Here is an 18828-nt window from a genome sequence, read left to right on the forward strand (position 1 = left end):
CAGGCACTAAGAGTCATCGCTATACACACAGTCGGCTGGCGGCTCCCTAAATCATTCAAGGTCACACGCACTAAACTTTTTCTCCCAACAATACTGTTTGCAGTGTTATACATAATGTGTGTATATCGTGTAATAAGTATATACGTATTGTATGCACTGTAACTGTACACCTGAGCTTGTAGAGTGCCCAAAGAGCATAGTAGCCTCCCTCTGCACAGCCAGACAAATCATGCAGACAACGTCACCTCCGTCACCCAAATTGCTCCTCCCAGCATAATCCTTTTACTGTTATTACATTAATACACACATTATATATAAGTATCTACATTTGTGTTCACCATAGAGAACCACTGAGCTGGTATGGTGAATGCAGACTATAACAGGTGACCACACAGTCAGTAAACGATGCAATCTCCCTCCGTCCCTCAGCATCACTCCTCCCACAGTGCTAATTATCACAACCCTGATTATTTATATCACAGTCAGGGGGTCATCTGTAATATTGTCATCGCTAAATAATAGCAATTACATATTTATTTTGACATTTTTCGGAGATGCTGTGGTCACAAGCTGAACAGCAATGCTGCTTGCTCATGCTGCGTGCGCCAACCTTGGTTGCTCCAACAGTACTGTGCCTCTCAATCCTGAGAATATTGCCCACAATTTAAAATAAAAATGGCATCTGTTTACAAGAGCCCTGAGGAAGCTAATGTGAACCCTGTGTAGCCGTGGGCCATTTGAATCGTGCCTGGCACCCTATGGCGTATATGTACTCCATGCGCACCGTGGGACATGGTACTCATGGCGTATATATACGTCATGCGCAGTTTAATGGTTAAAAGCGTCTGTTTACAAGAGCCCTGAAGAAGCTGATGTGAACCCCTATATAGGTGTGGGCATTTTGAATTGTACGCTATACCTATAGGATCCCCCCCCTGAGGCGCGTTGCGCACCTCCCATCAAGAGCCTCAAGGCACGTTGCGCAGTGCAGTGGTTAACAATAACTTTTCAACCTCCTCAAGTGTTTGTATTTTTTGTTTTGTCATTGTTGTTATGCTTTTTGCCACTTTAGCATGCAAAATTTCCTTTTTTCCTTGCAATTACGGAGCATATCGTTCAGATAATTTTGTTTTACAGTCTAGTAAGTTCAGCAGCCCGCACACCATTTTTGTTTACGAATTATCTTTTTATATTCTCTATGGTCATACTCGTATTTTTCTTAGGTTAAACTTTACCACTGACTTTCTTGGGACCCATGGCATGATATATAATAATTACTTTTATGTTCAGAAACTAAAAAAAAGGCCCAAAAAAATGAAATTCTTCTTAACCCTTAAAGTGCGCATCACGTCATACGACGTGTTGGACATTGTTCCAGTCAACTGCGCATCACGTCATATGACGTGTTGGAGTACTACGCAAGATTTAAACGGCCTGCGGATACACGGGGTTCACCACACCTTCATCAGGTCTCTTGTAAACAGACGCCATTTTTAAAAAAAATCGTGGTCCAAACTCCCAGGTGTTATTGGCCTCGGTATTGAGTGAGCTACCAAGCCTGATGCACGCAGCATGAGCTAACAGCACTGCTGTTCAGCTTGTGACCACAGCATCGCCTAAAAATGCCAAAATATACTTGTTCATGCTATTATGTAGCGATGATAATATTACAGAAGACCCCTGACTGATAAAACTGACCAGGGTTCTGATAATAGCAGGATTGTGGTGATACTTAGTGCTGTGCGCCATGGAGGGAGGAGTAATGCTGTGGGAGGGAGGGTGGTGGCGATGTCTTCTGACTGTGTGGCCACCTTTTATTGGCTGCACTCACCATACCAGCTTAGTGGTTGGCTACGGTGAACACAAATGTAGATACTTATATATAACGTGTGTATAGAGGGTATAAACAGCAAGAGAAGGTTGGGAGCCGCCATTTTGGTGAGGGCGGTGGCGTCGTCTGCACGACGCCACCGTGTAGACGACGGTGTTGTTTACTAGTTACCACGATGCTACCTTTACTTTGGGCACCATACCAGTTTATTTGTACAAGTATGGTGAATAAAACAGGTAGATATTTATATATAATGTGTGTATATAGCATAATAACACCACACAGTATTGTTGGAGGAGAAATATTAGTGCGTCTGGCCTTGAGGGTGGCAGCCATCAGCTGACTGTGTGAGGTCCTACGTCTTTGTGCCTTTACTCACCATACAAGCTTAGATGTAGTTATGGTGAACAAAACATGTAGATACTTATATATAACAGCTGTATATAGTGATTTATAGCAAAAACAGTATTGTGGGAGGAGAATGTGGGTGAATCAGATGACTTGAGGGAAGGCGGGAGTGGCTGGCTGGTACACGGTGGTCACTCGTCGTTACTTTTTGACTCGTAATAGCTACTTAGTGGTTCGTTATAGTGAACAAAACATGCAGATACTTATATATAACCTGTGCTTATAGTGTAATAACCGACAAAGTATTTGTTCACTGATTGATGAACATAATTGAATCAACAATATGCACACCATATTTTTGAGTACAGCAATGATTCACTCATTTTATTATATAAATATATCAAACTACACACTATTGAATAATATTACAGCAAAAAAACTATGAAAAATCAATCAGAGACAGTGAAATAATTAGGTAATTATCTCTTTGTGGCAACTCTGGCCTGACAGCTGGCGAGCAACAGACCGCCTGGGACGCACGCTGAGTCAGCTCCTGTTTTTTGGTAGACTTCCCCGCCCTATAGCGGGCAATATATGCCACTTACGATTTTTTTATTATTTTTCCCGTGATCAGTGAACACAAGTTAACAGGTTAGGAAGAAATTTTTTTTTTTTTTTTTTCAAAATTACATGCGCGTGTGAGAAAGAAAGGATATTATACCCCTAGCATGTTAAGGGTTAATGAATTAAAGTGAAGTCATCACCTTGGCAGGATGCTGGTAATCTGAGGTGGGCCACACAAGAAAGCCATGTGCTTGGTGCACCCTTTTGTGTATAAACAAACAACCCCTTAGGCAAACTACTACTATCGACTCTAGACATTACTACGTGAACCGAGAACTTCACGAACGGGACATACGAGAACTGAAGTTCCACTGTACTAGTTTGGAGAGTTCTTTAGGTGGTTCTCAAGGCTAGTCATATATGAAGCCAGTAGTGGTTTTTATTTTGACAACTTTCTGGGTGCATTTCCTTGTGGGTGGCATAAATAAGTAACTGAATACATGAATGCCACTGCTCTACACCTCTGTAAGGGGTGGGGGAGGGCCTAACAAGTTCGGGCTTGGGTCCCCGGTAGGCTAGTAGAACTTGGCAACTAGTCCCACAGTATGAGAGAGTAACTTGGAGCCACAAGGGTCTTCCCCAAGAACATGGACTGTTGTAACCCAGAACGTTTGTATTATTGGATTAGCCCAAATTATTTAATAATTGTTAACAGGTAGTGTTGTTTAGTTACTTTATGTCCCAGTATTCCTAGGCCTAATACAGGGCATCTCGGGCCTATGAGTACATATGCTGTAGTAGGGATATGAATGTTTGTTTGGTTTTAGCTTAGTTTGTCATGCTTTTTAAAAATGAATAGGACAAAATGTTAATTTTTGAACATTCGACCAAATATTTGCTATAAATACAGTCCTATCATCATTTTATGATGGGAAGATTTTTACTGGTGCATAGTTATTCAAGAGGGCCAGTGCCTTAAAAGAAGCTCTCAAATGATGCTTTGATGTGACAGGACTCGATAAGGCTCAACACAATTTCATGAATTAGCAATACAAAATAGAATTTGGAGAAGATGAAAGCATCTGTTAATTGCTTTTAATTGAATAGGAAACTGCAAATCCTTTTGGTTTGATCTATGGATAATCAATAATGTAATTGCAGTACAATAGATGATGTAGGTTGGTGTATGAGATATAAAATAAATGAATGTTGCTAAAAGTTACTAGAAAAGCTACTTAGAAATACCAGTGTAAATTCCTAAAGTTTTGAAAACTGGAAAATGTGTTTACAGTTGTAGTGTATTGTGTACATAAACAGAAAATGTAATTCCTATTGCAGGGAGAGTACACTCTGGAGGGAAAGAAGCTACCGCAGTCTCTCTTCGAGATGGTCATGGCCACCAACACTCCCCATACCACTAATGCAAACAATGTTATAGCCTTCTCTGACAATTCAAGGTGAGTATTAGGTTAGAGCAATCCATTGTTGGTATGGACTTATTGATGTGGTAAGAAAATGCTTTAGATAATACTTTCTCAGACTTGATACTGAAGAAGGTGCCTTGCTTAATTTTCCCATGACTTTTGCTCTGAGAAAACACAATGGGCTTTGCATCCTCAGATTATTAGCATTTGGTGATGGCATTGTAATTTGGATATTTTATTTGAGCTGACCTTAGCTGCTTGATGGGGTTCTGGGAGTTTTTACTCCCTAAGCCCAGTCTGAGGCCAGGCTTAACTTGAGAGTTTGGTCCACCAGGCTGTTGCTTGGAGCAGCCTGGAGGTCCACATACCCACCACAGCCTGGTTGGTCCGGCACTCATTCTTACATATAATTTGTATACAATTTTTGTATTTTCCTGATGAAGATCTCGGTCAAAAGTATTGTTGTTGTTTGTTTTTATTTTCTATTGTTGTTCCAGACATTCCTCAAATATAAATTAGTTAAGCTTTAACCCCTGGGCTGCATCACTGATTATACCATGCAACACTCATGTGTGCATAAAAAAAAATATCCTTTAACCCTTAAATTGCGCATCGCATCATATGATGCTTTGGAGTACTACGCAAGATTTAAACGGCCCGCGGATACATGGGGGTTCACCTCACCTTCATCAGGGCTCTTGTAAACAGATGCCATTTAAAAAAAAAATAGTGGGCTAAATTCCCAGGTGTTAGGAGCCTCAGTATTGAGTGAGCTACCAAGCCTGATACATGCAGCATGAACTCTCAGCAATGCTGTTCAGCTTAACCACAGCATCGCCTAAAAATGCCATAATATACTTGTTCATGCTGTTGTGTAGTGATGATGATATTACAGAAGACCCCTGACTGATACAACTGACCAGGGTTCGGATAATAGCAGGATTGTGGTGATATTTAGCGCTGTGCTCCATGGAGGTAGGAGTAATGCTGTGGGAGGGGAGGGTAGTGGCGTTGTCTTCTGACTGTGTGGCCACCTTTTATTGTCTGCACTCAGCATACCAGCTTAGTAATTACCTAAGTGTAGTTACAGGATGAGAGCTATGCTCGTGGTGTCCCGTCTTCCCAGCACTCTTTGTCATATAACGCTTTGAAACTACTGACGGTCTTGGCCTCCACCACCTTCTCCCCTAACTTGTTCCAACCGTCTACCACTCTGTTTGCGAAAGTGAATTTTCTTATATTTCTTCGGCATCTGTGTTTAGCTAGTTTATATCTATGACCTCTTGTTCTTAAAGTTCCAGGTCTCGGGAAATCTTCCCTATCGATTTTATCAATTCCTGTTACTATTTTATATGTAGTGATCATATCGCCTCTTTTTCTTGTCTTCTAGTTTTGGCATATTTAATGCCTCTAACCTCTCCTCGTAGCTCTTGTCCTTCAGTTCTGGGAGCCACTTAGTAACATGTCTTTGCACCTATTCCAGTTTGTTGATGTGCTTCTTAAGATATGGGCACCACACAACTGCTGCATATTCTAGCTTTGGCCTAACAAAAGTCGTGAACAATTTCTTTAGTATATCGCCATCCATGTATTTAAAAGCAATTCTGAAGTTAGAAAGCGTGGCATAGGCTCCTCGCACAATATTCTTTGTGGTCCTCAGGTGATAGTTTTCTATCTAGAACCACCCCTAGATCTCTCTTTTTATCAGAATTCTTCAAAGATTTCTCACATAATATATAGGTTGTGTGGGGTCTATGTTCTCCTATTCCACATTCCATAACATGACATTTATTAACATTAAATTCCATTTGCCAAGTGGCGCTCCATATACTTATTTTCTCCAGGTCTTCTTGAAGGGCATGACAATCGTCTAAATTTCTTATCCTTCCTATTATCTTAGCATCATAAGCAAACATGTTCATATAATTCTGTATACCAACTGGTAGATCATTTATGTAGACAATAAACATCACTGGTGCAAGAACTGAGCCCTGTGGTACTCTACTTGTGACATTTCTCCAGTCCGATACATTGCCTCTGCTCACAGCCTTCATTTTTCTATCAGTCAGAAAATTTTTCATGTTAGAAGCTTACCTGTCACCCCTCCAATATTTTCCAGTTTCCAGAACAACCTCTTATGTGGAACTCTGTCAAAAGCCTTTTTTAGGTCCAGATAGATGCAGTCAACCCAACCATCTCTTTCCTGTAATATCTCTGTGGCTCGATCATAGAAACTGAGTAAATTCGATACACAGGATCTTCCAGATCGAAAACCATACTGTCTGTCTGATATTATATCATTTCTCTCCAGGTGTTCTACCCATTTAGTTTTGATTCGTTTTTCCAATACTTTCAATATTACACTTGTCAATGATACAGGTCTATAATTGACGGGGGTCTTCCCTGCTTCCACTTTTGTAGATTGGAACTATGTTAGCCTGTTTCCACATGTCTGCTACGATTCCTGTACACAGGGATGCCTGAAAGATCAGGTGAAGTGGAATGCTGAGCTCAGATGCACATTCTCTCAGAACCCATGGTGAAACGCCATCTGGGCCAGCTGCTTTGTTCTTATTTAGCTCCTTGAGCATATTTTCCACTTCATCTCTAGACACCTCTATCCGCTCTGTTGTTCTCTGGAATTCTTATTGTGTCTGGTTCTCTGAAGATTTCATTTTGTACAAACACACTTTGGAACTTTTCATTTAATGTTTCACACATTTCCTTTTCATTTTCCGTGAATCTGTTTCCCATTTTCAACCTCTGGATATTATCCTTTACCTGCAATTTGTTGTTTATGAATTTGTAGAGTAGTCCCGGGTCTGTTTTACATTTATCCGCTATCCCTTTTTCAAAATTTCTTTCTGCCTCTCTCCTTACAGCCGTATAGTTGTTTCTCGCATCTTTGTATCGCTGGTATGTTTGGAGGTTTGGCCTCTTCCTATACTGATTCCATTTTTGTGTCTTTTGGTCTCTGGCCCTCTCACAATTTCTGTCGAACCAATCCTGTTTTCTGGCCCTGCATCTCTGTTTTGGTATGAATGTTTGTGTGCCTTCCTCGTATATTTTTAAAAATTTGGCATACATTTCATTTACTTCCCTGCCTAGCAACAATTCTGTCCAATTAAACTCATTAAAATTTTTTTCGAAGTTCCCCATAGTGACCTCTCCTTAAATCGAGTTTATCAACAGTTTCAATGTCCCCATTTTCTTCTAGATGATATCTTAAAGCATAATCAATGCCTAACAGGACGTGATCACTCTTTCTCAAGGGAGGAAGGTACTGGATGTCAAATCTCTTCTTCTTTCCTGGTGAATATTAGATCCAGTACTGACGGTACATCTCCTTCCCTCATTCTTGTGGCCTGCTTTATGTGTTGATACAAGAATGTCTCCAGAATGAGGTTCACAAATCTGCATGTCCAAAAGTCTTCCGTTCTTGCTTCATAGGCCTCCCAGTCTATTGCTTTAAAGTTGAAGTCCCCCAGTATCAACAGTCGTGATTTATCTTTATCTGCTTGTACAATAATATCTTTCATGACCATTATGAGGCCCTCTCGTTTGTCATCCAGTTCTTCCTTTGTCCATGTGTTGCTTGCTGGTGGGCTGTAGGCATTTAAAATTATCAGCTTATCATCCTGATTCCAGATTTGCAATGCCATTATGTCAATTTCTCGAGTGTTTTCAAATATTACCTCTCTTACCTTCAGGTGTTTTTTCACCAGTACAGCCACTCCTCCTCCCTTCCTAGTTTTCCTGTCACGTCTCCAAACTGAATAGCCACTTGGGAATATGACTTCATTTATTATATTTCCTTCAAGTTTTGTCTCTGATAATGCGACAATATCTGGGACACTAAGCTGGATTATATCTTGCAACTCCAAAGTTTTTGACCTCACTCCATCTATGTTGGTATATACAATTTTCAGGAACATGTTCCCTTTTCCTTTGCTCTTTACTTCCCCTTCCATTACTGATCTTGTTGCTTTGTTTTTATGTACCATTTCACAAGCTTTCCCGTCCCCGTCACTTTGTAGAAAAAAATATTTGTCTTCTTCATTTCTATCCCCATTTAGACGTTTTGCCTCAATTAGGTTCATTTTCAGCTTTTCTCTGTCTTCCTTGGAGAGGTCTTGTCTTATTGACCAAAGTTTGCCAACCTCATCACTCTGCAATTTCCTGGCATTTCTTAGCACTTCCATCATGTTTTTCTCTCCATTAAACGTCACCCTTAAGGGGCGGTTCTTGTCTTTCTCATATTTTCCAATTCTTCTAAAATCACTGACATTTTCCTTTGAGCCTTCTCCTAAACCTACTATTTTCTCTATGATTTTCATCTCTTCTGCCGCTCGGTCCACCCTAGATGAAATTTCCTTCTCTAAACATCCAAAAATGATTATGGACTTAGTTCAATCTGCAGTGTTTTGTACCAGTTTAATGTTGGTAACCAGTTCTTTCCTAATTGCTTGCCTAATTTCTGCTTCTTGTTTGTTGGTTCTGGTTTTGACTTCCGAACACACTTCTTTGATAGTCTCTTTCTCTTTTACAACTTGAGCATATGTCGCTTTTATTTCTTCTTTATACTTTTCTAGTTCTTTATTCACCTCTATGTGAGTTGTCAGTGAAGTTTCCCGTTGGAGATCCTTACCTAACTCTATGTTAGCCCTTAGGCTTGCTTGGAGTTGTTCACCATATGAGTCTATTTTCTTGTTTATTTCTTCAAAGTCACCACACTTCACTTTCCATGCCTCATTTTCTTTCACTAGTTCCTTGATTTGCTCCTCCTGATTTGTTACCTTGTCTGTTAATGCAGTAATAATCTTACCTTGCTGAAGAATACTCCCTTTTAGAGTGCAAAGCTCACTCCTAAGAGCTCCATTGTCCTCTTCCAATTTAAGCATTATTTCTTCATACTTCTTTTGCATATCCTCAATTATCTCTAACCTGCCAAGAACACCTCCTTTCCTTATATCTTGTGGTGAGAATCCTTTGAAACCACAAGTGTGTGTGTAATTACCTAAGTGTAATTACCTAAGTGTAGTTACAGGATGAGAGCTACGCTCGTGGTGTCCCGTCTTCCCAGCACTCTTTGTCATATAACGCTTTGAAACTACTGACGGTCTTGGCCTCCACCACCTTCTCACTTAACTTGTTCCAACCGTCTACCACTCTATTTGCGAAGGTGAATTTTCTTATATTTCTTCGGCATCTGTGTTTAGCTAGTTTAAATCTATGACCTCTTGTTCTTGAAATTCCAGGTCTCAGGAAGTCTTCCCTGTCGATTTTATCAATTCCTGTTACTATTTTGTATGTAGTGATCATATCACCTCTTCTGTCTTCTAGTTTTGGCATATTTAATGTTTCTAACCTCTCCTCGTAGCTCTTGCCCTTCAGTTCTGGGAGCCACTTAGTAGCATGTCTTTGCACCTTTTCCAGTTTGTTGATGTGCTTCTTAAGATATGGGCACCACACAACAGCTGCATATTCTAGCTTTGGCCTAACAAAAGTCATGAACAATTTCTTTAGTATATCGCCATCCATGTATTTAAATGCAATTCTGAAGTTAGAAAGCATAGCATAGGCTCCTTGCACAATATTCTTTATGTGGTCCTCAGGTGATAGTTTTCTATCTAGAACCACTCCTAGATCTCTTTCTTTATCAGAATTCTTTAAAGATTTCTCACATAATATATAGGTTGTGTGGGGTCTATGTTCTATTCTATGTTCTATAGACGGTGGGGTCTATTCCACATTCCATAACATGACATTTATTGACATTATATTCCATTTGCCAAGTGGTGCTCCATATACTTATTTTGTCCAGGTCTTCTTGAAGGGCATGACAGTCATCTAAATTTCTTATCCTTCCTATTATCTTAGCATCATCAGCAAACATGTTCATATAATTCTGTATACCAACTGGTAGATCATTTATGTACACAATAAACATCACTGGTGCAAGAACTGAACCCTGTGGTACTCCACTTGTGACATTTCTCCATTCCGATACATTGCCTCTAATTACTGCCCTCATTTTTCTATCAGTCAGAAAATTTTTCATCCATGATAGAAGCTTACCTGTCACCCCTCCAATATTTTCCAGTTTCCAGAACAACCTCTTATGTGGAACTCTGTCGAAAGCCTTTTTTAGGTCCAGATAGATGCAGTCAACCCAACCATCTCTTTCCTGTAATATCTCTGTGGCTCGATCATAGAAACTGAGTAAATTCGATACACAGGATCTTCCAGATCGAAAACCATACTGTCTGTCTGATATTATATCATTTCTCTCTAGGTGTTCTACCCATTTAGTTTTGATTTGTTTTTCCAATACTTTCACTATTACACTTGTCAATGATACAGGTCTATAATTGAGGGGGTCTTCCCTGCTGCCACTTTTGTAGATTGGAACTATGTTAGCCTGTTTCCACCTGTCTGCTACGATTCCTGTACACAGGGATGCCTGAAAGATCAGGTGAAGTGGAATGCTGAGCTCAGATGCACATTCTCTCAGAACCCATGGTGAAACGCCATCTGGGCCAGCTGCTTTGTTCTTACCGAGCTCCTTGAGCATTTTTTCCACTTCGTCTCTAGACACCTCTATGTGTTCTATGTTGTTCTCTGGAATTCTTATTGTATCTGGTTCCCTAAAGATTTCATTTTGTACAAACACACTTTGGAACTTTTCGTTTAGTGTTTCACACATTTCCTTTTCATCTTCCGTGAATCTATTTCCCATTTTCAACCTCTGAATATTATCCTTTACCTGCAATTTGTTGTTTATGAATTTATAGAATAGACCTGGTTCTGTTTTACATTTGTCCGCAATCCCTTTTTCAAAATTTCTTTCTGCCTCTCTCCTCACTGCCGTGTAGTTGTTTCTCGCATCTTTGTATCGCTGGTATGTTTGGGGGTTCGGCCTCTTCCTGTATTGATTCCATTTTTGTGTCTTTCGGTCTCTAGCCCTCTCGCAATTTCTATTGAACCAATCCTGTTTCCTAGTTCTGCATCTCTGTTTTGGTATAAATTTTTTTGTGCCTTTATCATATATTTCACAAAACTTGCCATACATCTCATTCACTTCCTTGCCTAGCATCAAGTCTGTCCAATTATACTCACTAAAAAAATTTCTAAGGTCACCATAATGTCCTCTCCTGAAGTCTGGTTTTTCAACTGCTTCAACCTCCTTATTTTCTTCCAGCTTATAACGCATTGCATACTTTATTCCCAAAAAGACATGGTTACTTTTACCCAAGGGAGGAAGGTACTGAATGTCAAATATCTCTTCCTCCTTCCTGGTAAATATCAAATCTAGCATGGAGGGAACGTCCCCTTCCCTCATCCTCGTAGCTTGTTTAACATGTTGATACAAGAATGTTTCCAGGATGAGGTCTACAAATTTACAGGTCCAAAAATCTTCTGTTTTAGCTTCATATGCTTCCCAGTCTATGGATTTCAAGTTGAAGTCACCGACTATCAACAGTCGTGATCTATCGTTATCCGCTCTCGCTATAATCTCTCTCATTATTGTTATAAGACCTTCACGTTTACTATCTAGCTCCTCCTTTGACCATGTGCTGCTTGGCGGTGGACTATATGCATTTATTATCATTAGTTTATCATCCTCATGGCAGATCTCTAGTGCTATTATGTCAACTTCTTGTGGATTGGCAGTCATTATTTCGTTCACCTTTAGGTGTTCTTTTACCAGCACAGCAACGCCACCGCCTTTCCTAATTTTTCTGTCCCGTCTTCAAATTGAGTAGCCCCTTGGGAATATGACCTCATTTAAAATTACATCTTCAAGTTTTGTCTCCGTGAGTGCAACAATGTCTGGTGTCTGCAGGTGTATTACATCACTTAACTCCAGTATCTTCGATCTCACTCCATCTATGTTGGTGTATGCAATCTTCAGGAACTCGTTCCCCCTCTCCTTATTCTTCACTCCCCCTCTCTCTATTGATTTTGTTGGTTTGCCTTTATGTACCACTTTACTGGTTTGCCTACCCCTATCACTTTGTAGAAAAAGGAATTTATTTCTTCTTCATTCCTGCTCTCATTTAAATGTTTTGCCTCGGCGAGGTTCAGCTTCAGCTTCTCTCTATCTTCTTTTGAAAGATCTCGTCTTAACGACCACCCCTTCCCATCCTTATCACTTTGCAATTTTCTAGCATTCCTTAGTACTTCTTCCATCTGTTTGGCACCGTTTAGGGTGATCCTCAAAGGTCGATCTTTCCCTTTTACGTACCTGCCTATTCTCCTGTAGTCGCACACATTCTCTATGGTTGTAAGACCTTCTACGAGGCCAACAATTTTATCTACTACTTTAGCTTCTTCTACAGCTCTTTCTGACCTAGATGTTATCGCCTTTTCTTTGCAACCAAAAATGATCAGGGACTTACTCTGATCAACTGTGTTTTGCACCAACTTCGGGTTTGATGCCAATTCTTTTCTCACTTCCAGCCTAATGTTTGTTTTATCTTGGTTGCTGCAGTGTTTGACTTCCTTTACTGCTTCTTCAATTTTTTCCTTCTCCTTGGCCACTTGTGCATAAGTGAGTTGCATATCTTTCTTGCACTGTTCTATTCCCCGTGTAACTTCCTCCATCTGTGCTGACAAAAGCTGTTTCTCCTGTTGAATTTCCTTGCCTAACCTATTGTAGTCATTTATGTTTAAATTTACTTTAACTTCTTCCAAAGCTATTTTTAAGAGTTTATTTTCTTCTTCCATGGCTTTGCAATTTGTTTCCAATTGATTCTTATCCTTGCGCAAGTCTTTCACTAAACCCTCAAGACATAAAACTTTGCTATTCAAATGGTCATTACTTTCTTTCAATTTACTAATTATTTCTACATGAGAGTTCACTATAGTATCTAAATTTACCAACTTGTTATGTAGACTGCTAATATCAATGCTTTCTTCATTGAATCCCTCAAAATCAAGCTCTCTTTTGTTTTTCCCCTTGCCAGTGGCCATCTTGAATGTTCTTCTCTGCACTGTAAACACTAGGGCAACTTTTTCTCATCCGATTTTTCACTTCCCTTAGCACATTCCTGTTATCTCACCTATTTTTCAAGAGCACTATACCTTTATGTTCTCTGGGACACCACTCACTATCATTATCCTGTACTACAATACTTAGGATTGTTGAAATATGCTGGAGCTCCTCTGCTGCAAGTGTTGACCCTAGGGGTGTCACCTTTTTGATCCAAGTGAGTGTGTGTGTGTGTGTGTGTGTGTGTGTGTGTGTGTGTGTGTGAGTGTGAGTGTGTGAGTGTGTGAGTGAGTGAGTGAGTGAGTGAGTGAGTGAGTGTGTGTGTGTGTGAGAGAAGTTGGGGCGTAAGGTGTGGGAACACCCTGCCCTTCGACTCCAAGTACTTGTGGGTCATACAAAAAAATTGTGACTGGCTTATGTACTTCGGTACTCCAGACTTCCTGTGATTTCAGTAAGAATCCAGTTGTATGACTTTTACATGTCTCGGTCTAGTGGTAGAGTATTGGGCTCAGCAATGCTATGGTTGTTAGTTTACGCCGACTTTTAGCCCTCGTGGATTTCCTATTGTTTGTTCTTCATATTTAATACTAAAGATAACATCATTAACTATTGTGGTCGGTAATAAAAGAGACGGAGTAAGTTGTGTTAAAATTGTCGAGGCTGTTCAGGAGCATTACAAGCATAGATAGGAAGACACTGACAAGCACTTTGCAGCAATTTTAAAGTTCTTGTGTTTTATTTACTTGTGGAATGACAAAATATAACGCATCTAATCTGAATTTCCATTTGTGCTGAATGTGTGGCATGAAAATGGAAGTAGCCAGAAGTATTTGTTAGTCTGTTATTCTACTTCTTGCATTGTGCATTATGTTTTTAATAACAACCATTGTTCCTTCAGTGGTATCAAAGGATGGGAGATACCAGTTCTGGTCCCATCTGACCCCTGCAAAACTTCAGAAATTAAAGTTAAGCACAAACTTCGTCACCTGATTCTCACGGCAGAGACTCACAACTTTCCTACTGGTGTAGCACCTTTCAGGTAATTATGAAGGTAGAACTTGGATTAATTAGTTTTTTATATATTTACTATAGTCTTCCAAATTACTGAGTATGTTACGTTTTGGTAGTTAGTGGCGCAGGGCCTGAATTACCAAGGGAATCTCTACCTGTGTCAGATAGGAAACAAGTTTCTTACAATTGTGACATGGTTAATTGTCTATATGATTACATTTAGAAGTCACATTTCATGTGCAAAATCCACAAAAATTCACAACTTCTTGGTGGTGGTAATTAAAGTTTTGTTGTAACTAATTGACATAGAGGATAATGTTACTCAGCAGTATGATAAATTGTTCTGCTTCTGTACATAATATTTTCATCTTAAGACTAGCAAAATCTGAGGTGCTTGACCTTGTTGACCTAATACTGTTTCTCAGTGGAGCCACAACAGGCACTGGAGGTCGCATTCGTGACATCCAGGCAGCGGGTCGGGGAGGGCACGTGGTGGCTGGTACAGCTGGCTACTGTTTCGGCAATCTTCACATTCCTGGTGGGTTTAGTTTATGAAACTCTGAATAACAGAAGTATACTTTCACATTTTTTGGTTTACAGATTGATTGAGCAATATTAGCATCCTTAGTGGGCTTATTCTTGATGTCATATTTTTGGGTACGAGGAATATTGAATGATTTGGCATAACATTCAGGTATGCCTGAATGTTATGCCCAATGTCTTATAAGTGTACAAGAGATATGCTTTATATCAGAGGTAGAGCTCTGAATGACTTGAAACAGTCTTGCTTGGAAGACTGGACAGAAGTGGCTATATAGCATTTGTTCTTTGTAGGGGTTGAAGGCTGAAAAAAGCTTTTCTCTCTGGGCTCTTTCAAGCAAGTTGTTCATGTAAAGGAATAGTTTGGTTAGGTATAATTAGGAAATGCCTTGTATGGGCCAATATGCCTTATGCAGTTTCATTTATACTTGTGTTCCTATGCTTAAGGTGTGTATTTGTGAACTGCACAAGAGACTTTCAGCAGGTATAATGTACATGGATCTCTCCTAAAACTTTTGACAATGTGCCACACGAGACTAGCACAGAAATTGCAAGTACATGAAATAAATGACAAAACACTAGAATGGGCAAGTGTTAAAACAAGACACAATGGTTGGTCCTAAATGGAAATGAATCTGATTGGAAAAAATGTTGCATGGCGTATCTTTTGGCCAATAATTTTTTTTTTCTTTAACAAATGCCAAATGAGAATATTAAACCACAAATTCCTCGGGGTCTGCCTCTGCTAGGCCGTATTACTGCTTGATTTACGGCTGCTCTTTGGGTGCTTAGGGGTTCTGTCTTCCTGGTTTACCTTGGGGTAAGAGGCAGTTTGCAGTGGTGGGGCGCAGGGTACGGTGCAACTTTTTTTCACCATTTACAGTGGTCGGCTCTGTTCCTTGGGGGTACGTTGTCCTCTTGCGGGGGTTTTGTTTTTGTTTGTCTTGTACGGGGGTCTGCCTTGCTTGCCCCTTTTTTGTGCTTGATCTGTGCGCGGTTCTCTTCGGGTGGTGCCCCCTGCTAGGTCCCCGTGAGTGTACACATACCTGGGGTTCAGCTCTAGACAGTTGTTTAGTAGTTTTGGGTTTTTGGTTAGTTTTGGTTGGGTTTTTAGTTAGTTTTGGTACTGGCTAGCAGTACCCTGCCTGGGATTACCTGGGAGTGAGCTACCATTAAGCGCTCAGGACCCTGGGAATCCCCTAAGGGACGCATGGGTTCGTTGGATGTGACCCCGAAGTCCCCCCCTCGCTTTGTACGAGTTAGAGGGTTGCTCTGTCCCCTTGTCACAAGATGACTCTCATTGTCTTTGCCTCCGTCTGCTGCCTGTGGGGTCGATGGCACCTTCGACCCCGGAGTCCTTCAAGTTTTGTTGCTTGTTTGCGACTTGGTTACCCAGTCTTAAGCGGACTATGCAGGTACACGCAGCACAGGCGTTGCATGTTAAGTTCGCTGGTGCAATGCGCCAGGTAGTTTTCTCCCCGGAAGCCCCGAGGCTGCCCCATTTTGGTTGGTGTGACAGGGCTTGGGGGTGTTTGTCGCTTCAGTTTTGTTTCCTTCTGCGCCCCCTGGTTTTCCCTGTGGTGGTCTTGAGACTCGGGCAGTCTGGAGGACTGCCCGAGGTTGGCAGTCTTCTGGGATTGTGACAGAGGCATTCGAGCCTGTTCCTCCAGCCGTGTTGTAAGAGTCTGCCAGTGGGCTCCCTTCCTTAGTACTTGTCCGGTTGCCCGGGCTTTTCTTGTGAGGCTGGGGCTTTGGGGGAATGGCTCAGCCCGGGACCTGCCTTGTGGGTTCCAGGGCTGGTAAGGGGCTGACGATTGAACCCCGCCTGGGTTTTTCTACCCTCTGGGTGGGGCTTGAGTTTACAAGGAGTGGGCTTTTTTCTTCCCTGCCCCCCTCTCCGTACATGTTTTTGGGAGTCGACCCCTCCCTGGGATCGGTTCCTTGTTCCTTGGATCCGTCGGGTCGGTCCTGTTGGTGGGTACATTTCTCCACCCTTCTTGGGATGGGCCTTCATGGACATGTTCCCCTCTTCTTGGGGTTCTGCATGACTTTTGGTCTCGAGTACGACTTTGCCTTCTGTGCCTTCGTGCTTTATGCTTCCTTCTTTGTTTTAGAAGGATCAGGAAGGTTTTGCTTCTCGTATTCTTGGAACGTCTGTCATCTTCTGGTCCTTTCTGGGGCTTGTTGGTCCTTCTCCGGGCTTCTCGGGTTTCGGTCCCGTTTCGTTCTTTCGTGTTTCTTTTCTCCGTGCACTGTCCTGCACTGCACAGGGTTGCCAGATTAGGCTTCTTGTAGCATGATTGGGCTCTTTGTAGCCCAAATGGGAACCTGTGCTATGTTTAAGCTCCTTCCTGCTCTTTTCGACTACAGTTGGCGGCTGCCCTGTGTACTCTCATATGGGATTCGGTGGTTAACAACACTATTTTGTCTAGTTTTCTAGTTGCATTTGTGGTTTTTTCTTCAGCTCGCGACTTCTGGCAACTCACGTCTGGCATCCCTGCTGTGCATGGGCCGTGGTGGTTTTTGATATGGGCGGTGTGCACATGTGCTGGGGATTTGCGTCCCTTTTCTGTGGGAAGCCCCTACGGCTCCCTGGAGCTTATCGGGCTAATGTATGTTATATTAGACCGGGATATTAGCTAAGGAGTTCAGACCTACCAGGGACCAGTGCCAGAACCTGGCCCCTTCAGAGAGGTTTCAGGGAGCAATGGCACTGGAAAACCCCCTTGTGGTTGAGGTTTTCCTTATCTGCCATCGACCGGGGTCAGGCACCCAGAAAGGTAGGCATAACAAAACAAACCCCACATTGTAAAAAACTAAAACAAAAAAAACGAACAGAGAGGTAGAAACTCCCTACATTCCCAAGGAAGCACGCAAACAAGCAAACATCACACCTTACTGCCGCGCCTATCATCCACGCAGCCCTCCCCGCCCTGAGAGGGGGAGGGGGAGCCCCGGACCTACTGCGCCAGCTGCCAAGCTTCAGTTCGTAAGCTAATGTCAACCGGGATAGACGCTTCTCTGGCCTCAGTTTCCTAAGCGGTGTTTGCCTTGTGTGGCGTTCACTGCCGTGTGTTGTGTTGTGCGGTGGCCAGGAGTACCTCATCAGTGCCGGGGCTGCATGCGCTTAGTGGATGACTTCCCTAAGCGCCCTGTGAGTACTGCTCTTGCGTAACAGAGTTATCTTCCCTGGGGTGCTCGGGAACCATTCCCGTAGAAGTTCTTGCTGCTCGGCATTTGCCTTGCCCTTGGGGCCAGCTGGAGCTTGGGGCCCTTGTTTGGCCCTGGGTAGGGACTGGTATTGTGCTGGTTAGGGCGTCAAGGTGTTGCGCGACCTGCCACCTAAGCGGCGACCGGTTTCTGTTGCCTCTGGAGACGGTGTACTTTTGCGGGTTTTTTCTATTGCTTTTATTTTCAATTGCCTGGTGGGGGTCTGCCCGGTGTAGCTATAGTTCCACTGGTAGTGTTTGGCGGCCCTCTGCTAGGCCCCCTTGATTGTACACGTCTCAGGGGTTTTCAGTGCTATCCCTAACGGTTTAGCAACACCTTGCCCATTCTTCCCGTAGCAGTCAGCCTACGGGCCCTGGAAACCCCTGTCTGGGCTCGGGGGACCATTGAATGTGTCTTCCGGGTTCCAACCCATCTTGTACGGGATCGTTGGTTGCTGTGCCCTTGTCTCTAGGTGACAGTCGCCACTTTTACCTCTGTCATGCTGCCTATTGGGTCACTGACACCTTGACCCAGAGTCTTGCAAGAGATTTTCTCTGCTTGTTCTCCAGTACTCTCCTGATGTTCTTACTGTTCAGAGTACAGGCAGCATCCATGTTGCAAGCTAGGTTAGGTTGCTGCAGCATGCTAGGTTGGTTTCCCCACTCGGATGCCCCGAGGCCGACCCGTTTTGGTTAGGTGCTGTTGGCCCTTTCCCCCTCTGTTCCCGGCTCCAAACCGTCTGCAGGTTTCGGGGTCGGGGCGGGGGTTTAGTTGGGGCTGAGACTTGGGCAGTTTTTGGGGGCTGCTCTGTTCGGGTTGGGGGATGGAGGTTTTTCGAGCCGGTTCCTCCTGCCAAGGCTTCTGGGTCTTACCAGTGGCCCTTTCTTGCTGCTTTTCCCATGGAC

At 42.3% G+C, this 18828-nt stretch overlaps 1 protein-coding gene across 1 annotated transcript in view; it reads left to right on the plus strand.

Annotated features, from left to right (window-relative positions):
• The window catches only part of LOC123766585 (phosphoribosylformylglycinamidine synthase), a 452541-nt gene that overhangs the window by 129191 nt on the left and 304522 nt on the right, over positions 1 to 18828 (plus strand). Inside the window, exons 6-8 of the mRNA XM_069302853.1 lie at positions 4082 to 4200; positions 14061 to 14201; positions 14599 to 14711. Of these exons, the coding sequence (XP_069158954.1) occupies positions 4082 to 4200; positions 14061 to 14201; positions 14599 to 14711 (373 nt within the window). The remainder of the gene's footprint in view (positions 1 to 4081; positions 4201 to 14060; positions 14202 to 14598; positions 14712 to 18828) is intronic.

Source organism: Procambarus clarkii, chromosome 5, assembly GCF_040958095.1.
Source record: "Procambarus clarkii isolate CNS0578487 chromosome 5, FALCON_Pclarkii_2.0, whole genome shotgun sequence".
Classification (NCBI taxonomy): Eukaryota; Metazoa; Arthropoda; class Malacostraca; order Decapoda; family Cambaridae; genus Procambarus; species Procambarus clarkii.